At 59.9% G+C, this 18,477-nt stretch overlaps 1 protein-coding gene across 1 annotated transcript; it reads left to right on the top strand.

Moving 5' to 3' along the window:
- Positions 1-982: 982 nt before the first annotated feature.
- Positions 983-18,466, top strand: RADIL (Rap associating with DIL domain). Its single transcript, XM_082772767.1, has 15 exons — positions 983-1,075; positions 2,780-3,338; positions 7,806-8,113; positions 9,145-9,810; positions 9,980-10,017; positions 10,756-10,916; positions 11,508-11,620; positions 12,166-12,409; positions 13,110-13,282; positions 13,372-13,522; positions 13,855-14,045; positions 14,590-14,974; positions 15,077-15,216; positions 15,819-15,958; positions 16,258-18,466. The coding sequence occupies exons 1-15, from the start codon at positions 1,040-1,042 to the stop codon at positions 16,361-16,363; spliced, it is 3,411 nt and encodes a 1,136-aa protein (XP_082628893.1). The 5' UTR covers positions 983-1,039; the 3' UTR covers positions 16,364-18,466.
- Positions 18,467-18,477: the final 11 nt, after the last annotated feature.

Here is an 18,477-nt window from a genome sequence, read left to right as displayed (position 1 = left end):
TAGAAATTTTTAGTCTTAAAATAAACAAACAAACAACAAACACTGAAAACAGCCATTTACAATGCGGGTATATTCTGTTCTGGCACTACCAGGACTGCATTTGGGCTTGCGGCAGCCAAAACCATCTCCTACTTTGCAGTGGGGAGATGCCAGACCCCTCGCAAGGGATGGAGGGGCTGCACAAAGCACCTTGCAGCAGGAGACGAGACCAGCACCCATTAAATCCACTTATCAATAAAATCAAGGGGGCAGGGGGCTTGATCAAAGCCTCTAAATGCTCTCACTGAGGAGAGAACACACGATAGCCGAAAGCTCGTTAATTGAGCAGTGCAAAGCACGAGGAGAATCAATGCCTGGCAGCCGAACTGGACGGCAGGCATAAATATTTAAGCAGCAGGAGCGATTAATCACAGAAGCAGCCGTGAGAGGCGGCGGTGGGGGGCTCAGCACCTCTCTGCCTGGCAGAAAGTTCCTTCCATAGCCCCCACGTGGGGCTGGCCGCAGGGGCTGGGCTGAGCCCTCTCCCAAGCCTTCGTTAGGTGAGTTAATTAGGTGGTGCTTCGGTCTTTAATCATGGAGAGAAGAGCCTGTCTTGTGCCCTGCTGCCTCTTTCCAAGAAATGCTCGTGAGATCGGCACAGGCACCTGGCAGGTGCTGCTTCTGCCTTCCAGTTTTTGTTACCCCTGGTCCCGTTCCTGCAGATTCGTGACAAGGAGGGTGAGGGGACGGTGCTTGGTGCTCAGCAAGATACCCAGGAAAAAATAAATCCTGGTGAGCATCCATCCCAGCAGCTGGAGGCAGGAGCCAGTGCAGGATGCGATGTCCTCCTCTGAATGCAGGGTCCCCAGCCTGGTGCCTCCATCTGGGCATGGGAGGGGGAGCTGAGGGTCGTGGGCTTGGTGCTGGTCCCATCTCTTTCTGATAATCTCTTTTTTCTCTTTTCCTTTCCCCTCTTCCTTGTGGGACCTCCTCTTTCTCTCACAGGGCACCCGCAGGACGATGCGTGCCAGGGGAAGGCCAACTCTGAAGAGGGGGACAGATGGAAGGACAGGCGGGGTGTGAGAAGGATGGCAAGGTAAGGGGGACTTCGTGCGGGGTGAGAGGGCCAGGAAGGAGGTGTGGATGAAGCAGGACCCTCGGGACAGCAAGTCCCAGTGAGGCTTTTGGGGCCAATACTCAGCCCTGAGGGCAGGGTGCAAGCACAAACCATGTCCCAGCCCCACCTGCTAGGTAAGGCTCTCACCCCAGCTTCCACAACCCAGGCAGCAGCAGAGTACCAGGGACATGGCCACCATCTCCTCCCCCTCTCTGGAGCTCCAGCACCTCTCCTTCAGAGCCACGGGGCTGTAAAAAGCACAAACCTGAGTATTTTCACAGTCCTCATGGCACCGGGACATCCCTGGGTGGGAGAGGGGTGACAGCGAGCAGCTGGCTCCCAGGCTCATCCTGGGGTTGTGGCGCTTGCCCGTGCCTCAGTTTCCCCATCTGTGGCATTCAAAGCGCCCCCGGCCCTGGAACAGGAAGCTTTACACCTTGCAGAAATCATCTGTGCACAGCAGCAAGGCTGCTTCTGGGTGAGAAGGTGACCTCTTCCATTAGCAGCAGGGATGCTTTCTCTTCCCGAATTAGATGGTGGTTTGGAGGCTGTCCAGGGCCAGCACCACTCTGCCTGATAGCGCTGGGGCTGCTGCACAGCCAGGATCCTGCTCGGGCAAGACAGTGCTGCAGATGCAGAGATGCATCCCACACCTCTGTGGCCGAATCATGCTGAACACAGCCTCAGTGGCACGTTTTGGAGATCTGAATCAAATCCCTGCCCATACCCGGGAGCTGTGCACATCTCAGGCACTGACACCTCCCAGCAGGGCAGTGCATTATGAGGTTGGAGGTGAGGGAAATCCCTGTCCTGTTCGAGGCAGAGAGGCATAAATTCATCCTGGAACGCTCCCAGCAGCGGTTTGGGATGCAGCCGGCTGCATTATCAGCGCCGTGCAAGCACCGGGTGGTTTTGCATCCAGGATGCGATTTCAGAGCTGGCCCCAGATGTTGGCGGGGACATCAAGCAAGAAAAAATCCAGCTGGCTGCTCCACCGCGGGCTTGCTCCAGGGAACCGGCTGTTGTTTTCAGGTGGAGGGGTTTTATGGTGTGCATGGGCTTTTTTTCCTCTTTCCCCTCCAGTGGAAGCAGACGACAAATTCACATTTCAGGCACCGCGGTTGGCGATGTCGCCGTGTGCTTTAACGTCCTCTGCACACCAGTAGCAGCCAGAAGATTTGCTGGAGTAAGGATGTTTTTAGGAAGGCTAATTAAAGCCCATTTTCACCCTGTGCCTCTCGGCGAGCGAAAGTGTTTAGCAGTGACCTCAGACTAATTCAATTTGCACTTGAGCTTTCTGTTTCACCTCTAAAAAAAGAGATGGGATTGCTCCATAAACTCGTTAGAGAAAGTGACTCCCGAAACGTTGGCTCCTAACCAGGAGCTCCTAACCGCTGGGCTCTGCTGAGTCCCGCTGCAGATAAGCACGTCCTGGCTCAGCAAGAGGGACCTCTTAATATGCATGATGGAAATTAACTTTTCAGGGACAAAGACATCCTGCGGTAACCGTGGGGATGCTGAGGAGCCTGGCTGAGCTCGGTCACTGATGTTCAGGGCTGCATAAGGGAGATCTCCTTCCCTCCTTGCTGGGCTTTGCCCACTTGGAGGTGGCTGCTCGCTACCCAAATCCCTCATTTCTCCCTTTTTCCAGACCCCTGATTTCTTTTCCCCCTTTTTCCCCAGCTGCGCCCCATGACCACCTCCCGCACCATGTTCTACGGATCCTCCTCCACCATGGCTCCGCCGTCCAAGAGCCGCCTGAAGCGCCAGAGCCGCCTCCTGTCCCAGGTCCTGCAGCGCACGCTGAGCTACAAGGACCGCAGCCCCACCTCGGCATCCCCCACAGCCAGCGGGGACGACCCGGCTGAGCTCTCCACCCAGCTCTCGGCCCCGGGCATCCTGAAGATTTTCGGGGGCAACATCTGCGCGGGGACCAACTACAAGAGCGTGCTGGCCACGGGCAGCTCGGGCGCCCGGGAGCTGGTGAAGGAAGCCCTGGAGCGCTACGGGCTGAGCCAGCTGGGCGCCGGGCACTACGCGCTGTGTGATGTTATCGGCCGGTTTGAGGGCCCTGAGAAGCGGTGGCACACCGAGGGGCTCAGGGTGCTGGGGGACCACGAGAAGCCGCTGCTCATCCAGGACCTCTGGAAGCCCAGGGAGGGCTTCTCGCGGCGGCTGGAGCTGCGCAGGAGGGCGGAGGTGGAGGAGATGGCAGCCAGGGATGTGGACACCACCACGGCAGGTCAGCGGGCGCACCGGGGGCTTCACGGGGGATTTGGGGTGGTGCTGGCACCAGGTGGGACAGGAGATGTGTTTTGGCTGTGGTGCTCTTGGCAGCGTTGGTACTTGGCACCCTGTGGGGAAATTTGGGACCTGTGACCTGAAATATTCACCCCAGCATAGGAGCAATTAAGCTAAATGAGAAGATAATGAGGAGAGAGTGATATAGGGCAGCAGAGCCCCCCCAGAGGTGCCTCATCTCCCCCTGCCACCCCTCACCATGAGGTTATCACAAGGAACCGACAGGTTTGTCCGTGGCCTGAGCACAGAGGAACCAAGATTTCCTCCTCCCACCCTCAGCTACAAGCCCACGAGGATGAGGACGGGAAGGTTTACATCAGGTTTTTAATTGCACAGGGTCCTCCATGGGCCTGACCCGGTGACGAAGGGCTCTGGTGAGGCTCAGGAGATGCTGGCTGGATGGCTGTGCCAGGCAGGATGCCACGAGGGTGGGCACGAGCAGTCCCTCAGGCCTGTAGGACTGGGCAGGAGCTAAAGAGACCCAGCTCCTCCATGCAGCAGGAACCACATTCCCCTGCATGGATAGGGGCAGCTTTAAGGATCATCTTTCAAATTTTTGGCAGTCCTCTAGCAAGTCCCAATACATTTTATCTCCCCCTTTTAAAAGTAAACAGAACAGCCAAACCACGAGCCTGGGCATGCTGAAGGCAGACCCTGCTGGGGCCCCGTGGCTGGAACTCACTTTACTTTTCAGTCCAGGTTCCCCCATACCCCAGGGGAAGGTATATATGATGGGGAGGAAGGAATAACAGCCCCCAGACCATGCTGTAATGCATGTGCCTGCTGGTCAGAGCCCCCTCCTCATCCCTCCATCACTCCCTGTGCCCCCCCGGGGCAGGGAAGGGATGCTGGAGAACTGCTCCTGGCTTGCATGATGCACAGAGAGAGAAAGGGGCAGCTGCCACTCACCTTGGGGTCAAGGATAAAGCTGCAGAGGTGGATGCCCTTCTCTTCTCCAGCTGGGATTGGAGATGTTAAGTGCTTCAGAAGAGCAGTGCCAAAAAAAAAAAAAAAAAAAAAAAAAAAGGTTTTTTAAATAGAAAAAGAGGGCAAGATCTAAGCGCAATAGCTGCATGTGGGGGCAGAGCTGTGCTGCAGCTCTTCAGAGGGTCCCTGTGAGAGCCCGAGGTGTCACCAACCCTTGGTACCCAGGTCCCCGGCTGGGACATGGGGGCAGCAGCGCTCACACCTCGAGCTGGGCACCGCGGGGAGGTTGTGGCCCTTGCACAGCCACGGGAGAGGCTCTGTGCTGCCTGGGCTCTCCAGGGAGGAACAGTGCCTGGCCTCAGCGTGTGACGTGGGTCTGGGAATACAAGGTTAGAAGATGGATTGCTGTACGTCAGAAATACATCTTCTGTCTTGGCAGGGTGGTGGGTTTCAAACCCTGAGACATTTTCTGCAGTTGAAAAAAAAATTAAAAAAAAAAATAAATCAAACAAAAAAACCAACCACCCAACACCCAGAGTTATGTAGGCAATTGCCTCTATGGACTTACCTGTTAAAATCCCACTGCTGCAGCCGCTTCTTTCTTTCAGTGGCACCACTCCCATCCCAAACTCTGCCACCACCCCCATCCCACACCAGTGGCATTGTTCCCAAGGGACATTGCACAGGGACACTTCTCCACCCCATCCACGGGCTGCTGGGGGTACATGGGAACAAGCCATCTGCTTCCAGCAGTGCCTCAAAAAGAAATAAAAGCCTTAGCGTGATGGGGGCTGAGTGCCACCCACCAGGGTCACCCCCACCACCAGCCTCAAGGTCCCCTTGCCACAAGCTGAGCACCAGCTGCCAGCCTAGGGCAGCAGGGCACTGGGGTGGAAAAATGCAGCTTCTGTGCAAAAATAAAGAGAATTTGGGCTTGGGGTGACCTAGGAGAAAAGCATGGGGGTGCTGCAAAGCAAGACCCCAAGGGAAGTACCCATGGGGACCTTCCCCATGCAGGGATGGCGCATTGCAGCCTGCCCTGCTGCTAAGCCCAAGGCTTAGGGAAAGGCCCTGCACCCATCTGTGACCTGTCAGCACCTGGCTTAAGAGTTTTATCTGCTCATTTAGCCATTATCCTAATTGGTTTATTAGCTGCTGCCCAGTGGGGAGGAAGGTGCTTGCTCCTCACACCGCTAATTAGCAGTGCAGGTGGAGCAACTGTGCTAAACGAGGCTGATGGCCTCCCTCCTGAGACCTCCAACCCCTCAACTTTTGGGGAGCAATGAGGCAGCAAATGGGGAGTACGTGGGGTGTTTGGGGGAGCACCCAAAAACTGGGGGTGCAGTGCTCAGCTTCACCAAAACTGCCCCGTTTTGCCCCGAGCTCATGGGGGCTTCCCCAGGAGCAAATCATGCCTGGGTCCCACAGAGTTATTTATTTCTTGACTGATTTACGTAGCCAGGAACAGGGACCCTCTTTCCCAGGCTGAAAAAGAGGCAGTTCCCAGCCAGGCTCTCGAGCACCAAAACCCGCAGGATTTCCCCCAGGATGCAGGAGGGGATTTGGAGGCAGCAGCTTGGCGACGCTTGCCTGACTTTTTGGGTGGAATCACCCGCAAATGCTGGCAAGGAGAAAACAGCACTAGAGGACCGAAAATAAAACAAAATAACCTGGTGTGTAGACGGAGTTTGTTACGCTCAGGAAAAGGGCCGTGTTTATCTTTCCAGTGCAGCTCCGGGGTTAGCGGGGTGCCGGGGGCTCTGCTGGCAGTGCAAAAGCAGCTTTTTCCTCCGTGGTTTTCCTACACAAAGTAAATACAGAAGCTTCCTTCCCCCCAGATAAGGGGGCAGCGATGGCGTGTCCCTGTGGGTGGGGGGACCCCAAGCCCTGCAGCTCCCCGTGCCCCTCCCGGTGCCAGGAGCTGGAGTTGGTGCCACCAGCAGGATCTGGCCCCTCTTGGGCTTGGGCACAGGCTGTGGGATGAGCTGTGGCCACCTGCAGACCCCTGGGGATGGCCACAAGTGTCCCCGGTGCCTTGGGTCCGCTGGTACCCGGGCATGCTTGTTGCACCCCCAAATTTCACATCTGGGGGGTGCAGGTGGGGCAGAGGCGCTGCTGCGGCCCCGTAACATGGGATGGGACATGTAGGGGGTGATGGGACCCATAATATAGGATGGGACCCATAACACAGGATGAGACCCTGCCCGAATCCCAAGGCATGTAAGCAGCAGGGGCTATTTTCTCCCTCTCCCACCCCCCCTTCCCCATCCCCATCATTTTCCCAGCAAAGGAGCGCTCGACTTAAAACAAACAAACAACAAAATGTATTTCGGTACCGGCGGCCCGTTCCTTACCAAATAAGGCAGATGATGGTTTTTTTTTTTGGGGGGGGGCTGAACCTTGTCAGCATCCCTTTAAGCAGCCCCAGGAGCCCGGCTCTCCGCTCAGCCATCCCCAAATCCCACCGTCCGTCCCCAAAAACCTTCTCTCGGTGCCTGGCCGGAGCAGCGGAGCTGCGGGCAGGGCTCTGGCTCGGCGCTGCACCGACGCTGCCGCAGCACAGCAGAGCCTTCAGGCTTTCCCCTCTTCATCCTCCTCGTCCTCCTCGGCCAGCCCCGAATGCCAGCGCCCTGCTCCCGGGAGGCTGCCCACCAGAGGTACGAGCCGGCTGCCGACCCCACAACTTCTTCTTATTGCTGCCGGAGCCCAGCGGGCAGCCTGGGGATGGGAAAGGGGGGGTCCCGAGGGAGCCCCCGCGCTGGGGACGCCGCTGCTTCGGTGGCTGGGCCAGGCCTGACTTATTAATTCGTCCTGCAGACAGCGCTGCCCGGATTGATGCTCGCTCGGGAGAAGTTAATTACAGCTCGCTCCTGCGGCAGGCGAGCGGGCAGGCTCTGCTGCAGCTCCCTGCCTGCCTGGGGGGGCTCCCTGAAGCCCCCACCCTCTGCTGCCCACAAGCCAGAAGGCAGCATCCAGGCTCTATTTTTTTCCCTATTTTATTTTATTTTATTTTATTTTATTTTATTTTATTTTATTTTATTTTATTTTATTTTATTTTATTTTATTTTATATTTTATTTTATTTTATTTAAGATTGAGATTGTAAAGCTTCCCTTTTAGCACAGCTTTCCTCTCCCCCCCCTCTGAGCCCCGGCAACACGGGGGATGCTGAGCCCCTCCCCGTCCACCCCCTGCTCCGTGGGGGTTTGGGGTCGTGGGGCTGGGATCCCTCTTTTTTGGTGATGGGGAGGGAAAGGGGGGGCACAAAACTCCCCATTTTGGTGCCCTACAGTTGGGGTTGGACACGGGGTGGGCAGTGGGACGTCAACCCTGGGGGGGGGTCGCTCTCCAGCTGCGCTCCCCAGGGCCCCCAGCGGTTCCACCGCATCCCTCTGGCACCCGGGATGCTGCTGGGACAGCATCAGGGCTCCTGGGACAATTTTAGGGCATTTGGGACATCATCAGGGCTTCTCCTCCCGCAGGCATCAACGCCCAAGCGCGGAAACTGCAGCGGCACCGGGCCCGGGGGGCCATGCGGGTGCTGGCGGGGGCTAAGCGGCTCAGCACCCCCCCGGCCCTGCGACGCAGCCTCAGCGAGAGCAGCCTGGGCCGCTCGGCGTCGCGGGACGAGGAGCAGCTCCGCAGGCACTGCTCCACCTTGCCCGACAGCCTGCGGGCTCCGGCCAGCCCTCGGGGCCCCGCGGCGGAGGAGCGGAGCGGGAGCAGCATGCGGTACTCCCTCTACCAGTCCCCGCACCTCCTGCTCCTGCAGGGCTACAGCCAGCAGCATGTAAGCACCGCGCAAGCCTTCCCGCTCACCTCCCTGGCATTTTTTTCCTTCCCTTCTGTGCTTTTATGGCACCCCTCCACGCTCCTAAATCCGCGGGGATGGGGAGCTGCTTGCATGGCCGGAGCTGCTGGGGGGGTGTTGTGGGGTGGGTGGAAAGGGCAGTGGTAAGGGAATCAGCTGTGTGAGTTCAGGGTGTGCAATACCTCAAAGCACGCAGCTGGGTTGAGTTTTTTTTTGGGGATCTGGCTGTGGAGCCTTGGGGAAAGCCCTGGAGCTGCATCCCTGCCCCGGTGCGAGGCAGACCCAGTTCTGCAGGAGGAGGGCTGGGAGCTGCCCCGGCCCCGTCTGGCTGCCTCGTTACTGGCAAACATAATGAGAGGCAGTGATGAGACAGCACGTCTGGGTGCCTCTGCGCCCCAGCCCGGGAGGCACTGGGAGAACTGGAAAGGACTGGGACAACTCTTTTGGTTGATGGCTACTTTGTCCAGGCTGAATATCTGGCTAGTCTGAGATTTCCAGCTCTGTTTTGGCGCTGCAGCTCTCGTCAGTCTGCTGCAAGCCCATTAAACACCTGGGGAAACTGAGGCATGGGGCGGTTCTGTGCGCTGCTGTGGGCAGGGACAGGGACTGGGAGGGGCCCAGGGTCCCCGTCCTCACCTGGGCACGCAGCTGGGATGTGGATGGAGGGCTCCTCCTGCCCTGAGCAACCCCAGAGCTGCCCCATTTATCGCGTGCACAAAGCTCCTGCACCCACGTAGCAGCGTGCCCAAAGCAGCCCCGCTCGTTGGGCTCGGTGCTGAGCACTTGTTCGTCTTTGAAACAAATAAATTGTCAAAGAAACGCACGTCGGGGTGCAGGAGTTACGGGGGGCACGATGCACACATCCTGCCTGCACCACCCACGCTTCTCACGGGGCAAGGAAAATAAAGAGAGGGCTGTGGTTCTGCTGGCGCAAGGTGCAGGCAGCGGGGGGGTCGCAGCACATCCCGCACAGCCCCCCCCTGCTCACGCCGCGTGTCCCCGCTCGGCAGGACAGCCTGGTGTACCTGCTGAACCGCGAGCAGCACACGGTGGGCCAGAGGACGCAGGCGAGCAAACCCAGCATCAGCCTGTCTGCCCCGGACATCCTGCCCCTGCACTGCACCATCAGGAAGCTCCGAGCATCCCGGCACCTCTCCGAGGAGCAGCTGGTGCTGGAACCCAGCGCTGGCGCCGGCGTCTCCATCAATTTCTGCCAGGTGGCCCGGACGGCCGTGCTGCGGCACGGGGACCTGCTGTCCCTCGGCCTCTACTATTTGCTCCTCTACAAGGACCCCATGAAGGCTCAGCCTCTGCCGGCGCAGACCCTGCTGCGCCTGCGGGCGCTGCACCCCGAGGGCCCCCCCGTCTGCGGGGCGTGCGGCAGCCTGCTGAAGGAACGGGGTTTTTCGGGGGCTCCTTCCAAAAAACGGGGGCCTTCGCCCACCGGCGGCCCCAGGGCTCCCCGCAGAAAGCTGATGTTGGAGTTCGAGCCGGCGGCTGAGGACGTGCTGCTGCGGCGCATCGTGACCCTGATCGAGCCGGGGGGGGACGACCACAAGCTGACCCCCGCCTTCCTGCTCTGCCTCTGCATCCAGCACTCGGCCACCAGCTTCGAGCCCGGAGACTTCGGGCAGCTGCTGCTCAAAGCGGCCAAAATGATCCAGAGGACGGTGTGGGTCAGTCCCCGGGGGGGCAAAAGGGTGGGGGCAGTGGGGACCCCCTCCGGGCTTCCCCAGCCTGGTCCCCACGTGTGGCCGATGCCCCTGATGCTGTCAGGGCGATGCTCCCCCCGTGGACCCCATGCCCAGGTCATCACTCGTCCTTTCTCCTTCTCTCCCTGCCCAGGAGCGGACACGGGAGCTGGCTGAGAAGCAGTCCCAGCAGTAAGTGCCACTCACCTCCCCTCCAGGCCCTGCCCCAAAACAGGGGGAATTCAGCCCATTTCTCCCTCCGCAGCCGGGTGTAACCACCCCGGTGCCCGCCCAGCCTGCCAGCAGTGCTGCACACCGCGTTTTTCTTGCTAAATCCCACAGATTTGGCTCTCTGGCCCTTTTTGCCAAGGTGTCTGCAAAGCCCCTGCTTGGGAACGTGGGGCTGGGAAAGCTCGGTGGGGACGGGACCCGCTGCAGTTTTGGGACTTCTCCTGCTCAGGACCTCACCCAAACGGGACCCAAATTCCCTGGGGACGCAGCTGGGATGGCCTTTACTATAGCAGGAAAAAGTGGTTCAGCCGTTGAGAAACTTCCCAGATGTTTTTTATTTGATTTGCTTTATTTTTGACCGGCCCGGCATGGGCAGGCCGGGTTTAACCGTCCGGAGCTGGCAGGCACGGTGCATATTTCTCGGGGAAGGAAAACCTTCCTCCGCCACGGGCGCTTCCTGCAGCTGAGCTGGGCCCATGCTGGGGGGTGCCCCAAAAAAACGCCAGGTTCCCCCTTTGCCATCCCACAGAGCCACCGAATTGACGTGTGCAAAGGGTTTTCCTAAGCAGGGTGCTGGGCTCAGCGAGCAAAAGCTCTCCAAACTCATCCTGAGGGCTGCTTTTTTGGCTGTTTTCACCCCAAAAGCCCCCGGCCATGAGCTGGGGGGCAGCAGCCGTAGCTCCCGCTGTGTCTCCCCAGCCAGGATCCTGCCGCCCTGTCCCGCTTCGGCATCGCAGACCTGCTGCCGGACCTGCAGCACATCCTCTTCTGGATGTCCAACGCCATCGAGGTGCTCTACTTCGTGCAGCAGAAGTCGCCCACCTACATCCAGAGCATGGAGGAGGAGCTGGACGTCAAAGGTGGGGGGCTCGGGGCTGCTGCTCGCCCCCACAAGGCCGCTCCCGCCGCCTGGGAGTGATTTTATCCCTCTGACCCCCGGCTGTGAGCAGCTCTTGGTGCTCCCCGAGGCTCCTTCAGCCTCCTGCAGCCCTCACCCACAGCACAGGAGGGTGATCCGCATCTTTGCACCGTGCCCTGGCCATGCTCAGGAGCACAAATAACCCCCATGCTGGGGAATTTGGGGAGCTGTGAACGGGGCTGCCCTGCACAGCCGCTTGCTTCTCCAAGCTCTGCTGAGCAGGGAAGGGCTGATGGAAAGAAACAGCCCCAAAGCGAGCCAGGAAGAGGGCAGCGTCTCAATTTCCACCCCTAAATAGCTGCCAGAACAACTTCAGGTGTGCAAGCATCAGGCAGCCCCAGGGTGGGGATACAGCAGAGCCCTACAAGGGGAGCTGGGGGTTTCTGCACCCGCTTGGAGCCGGTGGTGGTGATCTTGTGCTGGGGACCATCCCCGTAGCATCACACAGCCCTTAGATAGCTCTGCTCCCAATTCTTCGCCTTTGCTCCCAATTTTTCCCCCTTTGCTCCCAATTTTCCCCTCCGTCCCCCAGGCTCCAAGGAGTCCCTGTTCTCCTCCACCATCACCGCCAGCGAGGAGGCGATGACGGTGCTGGAGGAGGTGATCATGTACACCTTCCAGCAGTGCGTCTACTACATCTCCAAGGTAGGCACCCCCCGGGAGGGCAGCAGCTCCCCGCGGGCACCGCGAGCATCCCCAGCAGCGCTCGCGGGATCCTTTAGGCTCGTGTAGCACCGAGGAGCTTTCCTTTGGGCTGCAGCGCCCCGATTTTGGGTTGCAGCCCAGGAAAAGTGTGGAATTACCTCGGCGTGCTTCCCTGCTGGGGAGGAGGTGTTTGGGGAGAGCTCGCTTGGCTCCGGCTGCTGCCCGGCGCGGCGGCCAGCCCCGGCATAATGGTGCGATTCAGGGCAGGAGGGAAAGGGGCCCCTGGGCTGTCACCGTTGGACCGGGCGGCACCGCGGGGGAGCAGGGAACAGAGCGGGCAGTGTGAGGCAGGAGAAAGAGGGGTTGTGTGCGGGACACGGCCTGCAAGGACCCAGGGGATGCTCCTGGGCTGCTCCGTCCTCGCCTCGCTCTCGGCCGCGGTGCAGAGCGGGGGGTGTTGGATGCTGCTCCTGCAAAAAGCAAACAAACCAAGAAAGGAGCGTGGTGCTGCTGTCAGCTCTCAGCTCCTTCTGCCTCCCGGGCAGTGTCTGTACGTGTCGCTGCCGGCCCTGCTGGAGTGCAACCCCTTCCCAAACCCAAGCGAGGGCCGGGAGGGCTGGCGGGCGTCCCCGCCGCTGCCCGAGGAGCTGCGCAGGGTGGTGCTGACCTACCAGGCCGTGCTGGACCTGCTGCGCCAGTACGAAGTGCACCCCGAGATCACCTCCCAGATGTTCGCCTACCTCTTCTTCTTCTCCAACACGCTGCTCTTCAACCAGCTCCTGGACAAGGGTCAGTCCTCATCCTCCTCCTCCTCCCCCCATTCCTTGCCCCAGTCTGTCCCAGTTCCTCCTGGAGGAGGTCCAGGAGAGAGGGGGCCCGAGGTGGGCAGCCTCCAGTGTGGTTATGGGGACGCCAAGCACAAATCCAGCACCCGTCTTTGCTTCCTCAGGCTTTCCATCCTCAGCATCCCTCTTGGGTCACTCCTCACATGGGTTTGGCTTTTGTGGTGCCCATCCCCTACCAGGCTCACGCTGAGCTGTCCCCAAGCAGAGCTCCCTGTCCCCCTTGCAGCTGCCCCCTCCAGCTCCCTGTTCCCAGGAGGGGCTTAGCCCCATTCCCACCCATTTTGAGTCCAAACAGAGGTGGCTGAAAGCACTTTGCTCCACGGAGGGCTGCTTACTAAAGAGCCACCGCAGCCTGCTTTGTAATTGAGGAGCAAGGCGGTGCTCGTTAGTCCTAATTATCGCGGCAGCGCTGCCGCATGGCAGAGCTGGCTCTGTGCCCCAACCCTATTAGTGCCACCGTGAGTCACAGCCATGGGACACAGGGGACATCAACCTGGGGGCATTAATTGGGGGCGTTAATCTGGGTTTGCCCTGCCATGCTGGAGCATCTCTGCCCCTTGGTGAGGGGCTGGGGGCTCAGGCTAAAGGAGGGAGGGTTTTGTTCCCCCAAAACCACGCTGACAGGGCACTGCTCTGCCTCGCAGGCTCCTCTCTCGGCTGCTTCCACTGGTCGCAGGGGGTGAAGCTGCGAGCCAGCGTGCGGCTGCTCCTCGAGTGGCTGCGCGGCGCCGGCTTCGAGCAGCTGGCCCAGCAGTTCTTCGCCAAGCTGGCCAGCGTGGCCAACCTGCTAGCCATGCCCGGCTCCCAGCTGCTGCAGGTGAGTTGGGGGGGGACCTGTGGCCGCGATGCTTTGGGCAGGGGGCGATGCGATGCCACTTGCCCCCTCCCTGCTGTCTCCTCACCCAGATGAGCTGGCCGGCCCTGCGAGCCGAATTCCCGGCACTGAGTCCCGCACAGCTCCACCGGGTGCTGAGCCAGTGCCAGGCGGTGATGGACGTGGGCTTTGTGGCAGCGTGGCAGCCCGGAGAGGAGGAGAGCACGGCCGCCTTCCAGCACGGTGAGCCCCTGGTTGCGTGCTCGGTGCTGCTGTGGTCACCAGGGACCTGGTGCCCACAGGATCCCTGCGGGGTTTTTACGCAGAAATTGAGCAGGAGGTGCCCTTCCCCTCCCCGGGGCTCCTGCAGGTAGTGGTATTGATCAGGAATAACCTCAGTGCTGTGATGCTGGGGTATCACAAAGGATGCTGAGTGCACTTAGAGGGGTGTGGGGCCGCTTCTGTGATCCCAAAGGAGGGATGCTGCTGCTGCCTCGAGGCCCCGATCCTGGCTGGGGAGACCCAACGGGGCCAGGAGCAGCCTGGTGATGCTCACCTCCCTCCTGCTGCCTCAGAGGGGATTTTGGAGTCCTTCGACAACCACCCGCCCATCATCCTGCCCAGCGGGGGCTTCAAGGTGGACCTGGAGGTGGAGACGTTGGACGACAACATCTACCGGCACCTCCTCTACATCCGCCACTTCCTCTGGAGCCTGCAGAGCAAGAGCCCCCACGGCGGGGAAGGGCCAGGCTCAGCACCCCCTAAGGTAGCCTTGGTCCCCGCGCCCCACGGAGGGGCTGTTTTTGGGGTGGTGGTGGTGGGAGGGTGCTGAGCCCCCTCCGAGCCCGGACCTGAGCTCTCAGCCCTCGCCTGCAGCCCTGGAGGTGGGAGGAGGTGTGGAGCTGCTGGGAGGATTAATGCTGCTAATCCCCCCCCCGTGGGGTGTGGGAAGGGGACAGGACAGCACAGGACAGGCTCCTTCCAGCGGTCTCATTAGCAGGGACAGTGGAGGACGGGGGTGTTTGCAGGCAGCTCTCCCCTTCTCCCCAGACCTGACCCTGTCCATCCCCACACAGCCGGGCAGCCTTTCCCAAAAAAAAACACCACTAAGGGTAAGTTGTGGCCACAAAGCTGCAGGGTGAGAGCTGTGAGAAGCCAGGGCAGGCACCAGCAGCAGCCAAATCGCTCAGGTTTCGAAGGGGGCCGACAGCCACGATGCGCCCAAACCCCAGGGGATGGCAGGGGGCACAACACCCACCTGCCCTTGATCCCACAGAGCGTTTTTTGGGTATCTTTTTCTCCTTTTTAAGAAAGAGCCACACACGACGCCAGAAGTCCTGGAAGAGAACGTGAGCCTGGTGGCAGCCCCGGGGGGCTGCACGGTCACCCCAGGGGGCTGCTGCTCCCCGGGGGGCTGCACGGAGCCGGAGGTGGACGGGAGCCCCCTGCCCACCCTGGCTGCCAACGGCTGCCCCCGGCAGCACCCTGCTGGAGAGCCACAGCTCCAGGAGAAGCTCCAGCAGCTGCAGCTGGGCAGGGGCACGGCCCCCCCGGCCCCCTCCTGCCTGCTGACGCCCCCCACCACCCCCCTGAACTTCGACTCCGCCAGCCCGGAGTCCCCGCAGGGCACCGGCAAGGCTCTGCAGGACCCGCGGAGGAATGGGATGAACGGCACCAAAAGCAGCACCCCCGAAGGTACCCAGGACCGGTGCTGCCCTTGGAAGGGGTGCAGGAGGAATTGTAAGGCTGAGTTTGGGGGATGGCAGAGCCATAATAACCCGGTGTCCCCGCTGGCAGGCTGCTCGCCGACCCCTTACGATTACCCCACGCCGGAATCCTCCAGCCGCAGCTCTGCCACCGATGACTTCTGCTACGTCTTCGTGGTGGAGCTGGAGAGAGGGCCCCTGGGGCTGGGGATGGGGCTGATCGACGGCTTGGTGAGTGTCTGCCGGCCCCGGGACGGTGCCACGGCTCTGCAAGGGGCTGCCCTGGGAGGGAACGGTTCACACCTCGAGGAAGGTGATGGCTTTGCACGGAGCCAAGGAGCTTTTATTGGGGAAAACGAGGCACGGAGCGATCTCTGGTAGATCCCTGCTGCTGCGTTGCTGAGTGCCAGGCCCATCACAGCTGCTCTGCGGCTGGCGAGAGCGAACAGCTCAGTGCTGCTGTGGAAGGAAAATGACTCAGGCGAGGTCTTTCCTACGCCCTGCAGTGCGTGGTGGAGTGAGCACGGGGGGGACCTGCCCTGCCCGTGCTGGCGGGGTCCAGGGGCTCGCAGGGTGCCAAGCAGCGCTGTCAGACACGGTGCTCGCTGCTCTCCCCGCTCTGGCACACAATCTGGCTTAGCCCAGCGGAGCATCTTACTAAGGTGGCCTTTCACCACCGTGTGTGTGTTAGTCAGTAGGAAACAAGGCGTCACCGAGCCCCAGGACAGCCGGGAGCAAACGGTTCCCAGCCCAGCTCCGGGTTAACGATGCTTCACACTAATTGAGCCAGAAAAGATGGCCTGCCCGGCTGCTCACTACTTTTCCCCTGACAGCACACCCCTCTCACCTCTCCCGGCATCTACATCCGCACCCTGATCGAGGACAGCCCCGCGGCCGCTGATGGCAGGCTGTCCATTGGGGACCGCATCCTGGCTGTCAACGGCACCAGCCTCATCGGGGCCGACTACCAGAGGTGAGGCTACCTGCACAGGACGTGGGGCAATAAGGGGAAGTTTGGGAGAGGCAGTGGGGAGAAAATACCTGGAGGATGTTCTGGCAGTAAAGCTGACCCCAGAGGTGGTCTCAGCAATGCTGAGCTGCTCCAGGTGCAGCCCACCCTGGGCGTCTTTTTCCAGGCTGCAGGGTAGGGCAGCTCACACCCACCTTGCTGTTAGTGTTAGGGGCAGAGCTGCTCTGGGCTCATTTTTTTTGGGCTGTCAGCCTGTGGCTGGGCCCCCAACGTTCACCTCTCCCCCTTGCTGCTCTCTGCAGTGCAGTGGACCTCATCCGCTCCGGAGGGAAGAAGCTGCGGTTTCTGGTTGCCAAGTCAGACATGGAAATAGCAAAGAAAATCATCTCCAGCTCCTCTTCCTCTTAGTTCTGGTGGTACAAGGGGCTCTCTGCAGCAGCTCGTGGGTGCAGCTCCAGTTAAGGCTAACCTCGTGGAGCCCAGAGTGTAGGAGGGACTAGGACTCTGCAACTGCCCTCGATTTGCTTTTCAGCGCCTTGCCCTGTGCTGCAGCAGACAGAAGGACACACGAGGGTGGTGCACGCTTCTCCCCACTGCACCAGCTGGGAGCAGCATTCCTGATCCATCGCCCAAGCCTCACCTTCCAGCCTGTGTCATCCTTCTCAGGAGCTTTCCTGCTCCTCCACCCCCCGGCGGAGAGCAGGAAGGGGTGCTTGCCCCACGGAGGCTGTAAGCGGGCTCCTCTGTTCCTCCAGGCTGACAGCCCTGCATGGTTCTCCTCGCTCTGGCACAAGCGTTCAGGAATGCGTTTCAGTTCTCCTGTTACTCTTTCACGTTGGCAGGGCAGGCTTGAAACAGCTTTGGGATTTCAAGATTACGTAGCCAGGCCTGGGGTTCACTGCGACAGCAGCAGGTCAGGCTGGAAAATGGGCAGAGCCAGCGCAGGCACCCAGCTCCGGGGTGGAAAACGCAGCAGCAGGAGCGGGATCCCAAGCAGGATGCCTTGCTAGGAGTCCCCGGGGCCGTGCCCGAAGCCAGGTGCCTTTCTGCTGCTGGGCTACAATCACACTGCCCCCACCCAGGCAGAGGGATGGGAAGCAGCTTCAGCAAAGGGCTGACACCACCAGCAGTTCCCCGAGTGCCGGGGAGAAGAGGGGTGCTCTCATCCTGCCCCGCACAGCAGGTTTACTGCCCGGCTCTGCCACCCTGTCTCCTACCCAGCCCAGAGCATCTCAGCAGTGCGTGCTGCAGCCAGCCCAGGCTCCCTTTGGGAGGTTACGAGCCCTTTAGGAGGTCAGGATCCCTTTGGGAGGTCAGGCTCCCCTCCAAGTCCCAGCAGCAGTTCTGCAAACACAACCTCAGCAGAGCCGAGCTGGCAGCTCCACCGTGCGGCTGCCCGGTCCCCTGCACACGCAGCCTCCTTCCTGCTGTCCTGTGCGTGCTTTTAGCGACATTAACGGGATAAACCCGACCTGATTTCCACATATAGATGGATGGCGAGACCTAGTTTAGCTGAACCCTATTAAAACAGCCTGCCATAAAGCCCTGCATCACACCCTGCACTTAAACCTGCGTGGTCCAGGCTCTGGCAGCAAATCAGATATTAAGGTGGCATCTCACAATGGCTCTCTGAGGATTGTGATGCTAAAAAGGGGATGCTTAGAGTGGCTGGCCTTAATTAAACCTCAGATATTTCACTGCTAGAGTTTGGTTTCAGTGCTTAGCCTTGCACTTCGAAGGAGAGAGATGTCAAAATAATCCATGCAGTGAAAAATACTCCACATACCGGATCCGAATGGAGCCTGGCCTGCCTCTTGTAGGGCGAGATGGATGAAGCACCTTCACGGAGACACTCGTGCCTTGCTGCCCTGCTAGGCTGTGCTTGTGCCACCCAGCCTGGCTCCAGCAGGCACCGAAAACACCGCACCACTTGGCCACTGACTCAGCTGCAAAGGCTCAGGGCTTCTGGTGATTGACTCATCTTTGAATCGAGTAGGCTGGCCTGGATACCCTCTGCAGAGCTCGGTAGGAGCCCTCCTGAGGCCCGTGGAGCAGGAAATGGGTTGCCTAGAGCCCTGGGGAAACTGCATGCACTCCTTACCAACCTCTGCCCTTGAGCCAGGGCGCAGGGAACACCTGGTTTGCACTAGACAGCATCAGGGCTGCACCCTGACCAGTTCTGGTAGTACCAGAGCAAAATCCTCAGCTCCCCATGGAGCGTGACTCCCCAGGCACACCTGGAGGCTGGAAACAGCCCCAGAGCTGGATGTTGCTCACAGCGCAGTCAGGTACTGACACAGCCTGTAAATAAACCCTGCTATTTACTGTTGTGCATGAGAGCTTGCTTCTCCTGGGAGGAGCAATGGGACCCATCTACTTCCCCGTTTGTTAATACTGTACAGCTCTACCGTGTATAAACTCCTTGTGCAGATACAGAACGCAGCATGGCACCTGTGCGACATGGGGCTGATGTACACTATGAAATGCTCTTGGTGTCAACAATAAACTGGATCAGTAAATCT

This window comes from Aythya marila, assembly GCF_965140915.1.
Source record: "Aythya marila genome assembly, chromosome: 15".
NCBI classification, from domain to species: Eukaryota; Metazoa; Chordata; class Aves; order Anseriformes; family Anatidae; genus Aythya; species Aythya marila.
This window is presented reverse-complemented; position numbering and strand designations above follow the sequence as displayed.

Excerpts from the sequence above, each read along its gene's own strand:
- RADIL (XM_082772767.1), top strand. The coding sequence starts at position 1,040 with ATGGAAGGACAGGCGGGGTGTGAGAAGGATGGCAAG. Across the intron at positions 13,283-13,371 it reads CCGGCTCCCAGCTGCTGCAG|ATGAGCTGGCCGGCCCTGCG; the intron begins GTGAGTTGGGGG and ends CTCCTCACCCAG. Across the intron at positions 13,523-13,854 it reads CACGGCCGCCTTCCAGCACG|AGGGGATTTTGGAGTCCTTC; the intron begins GTGAGCCCCTGG and ends CTGCTGCCTCAG.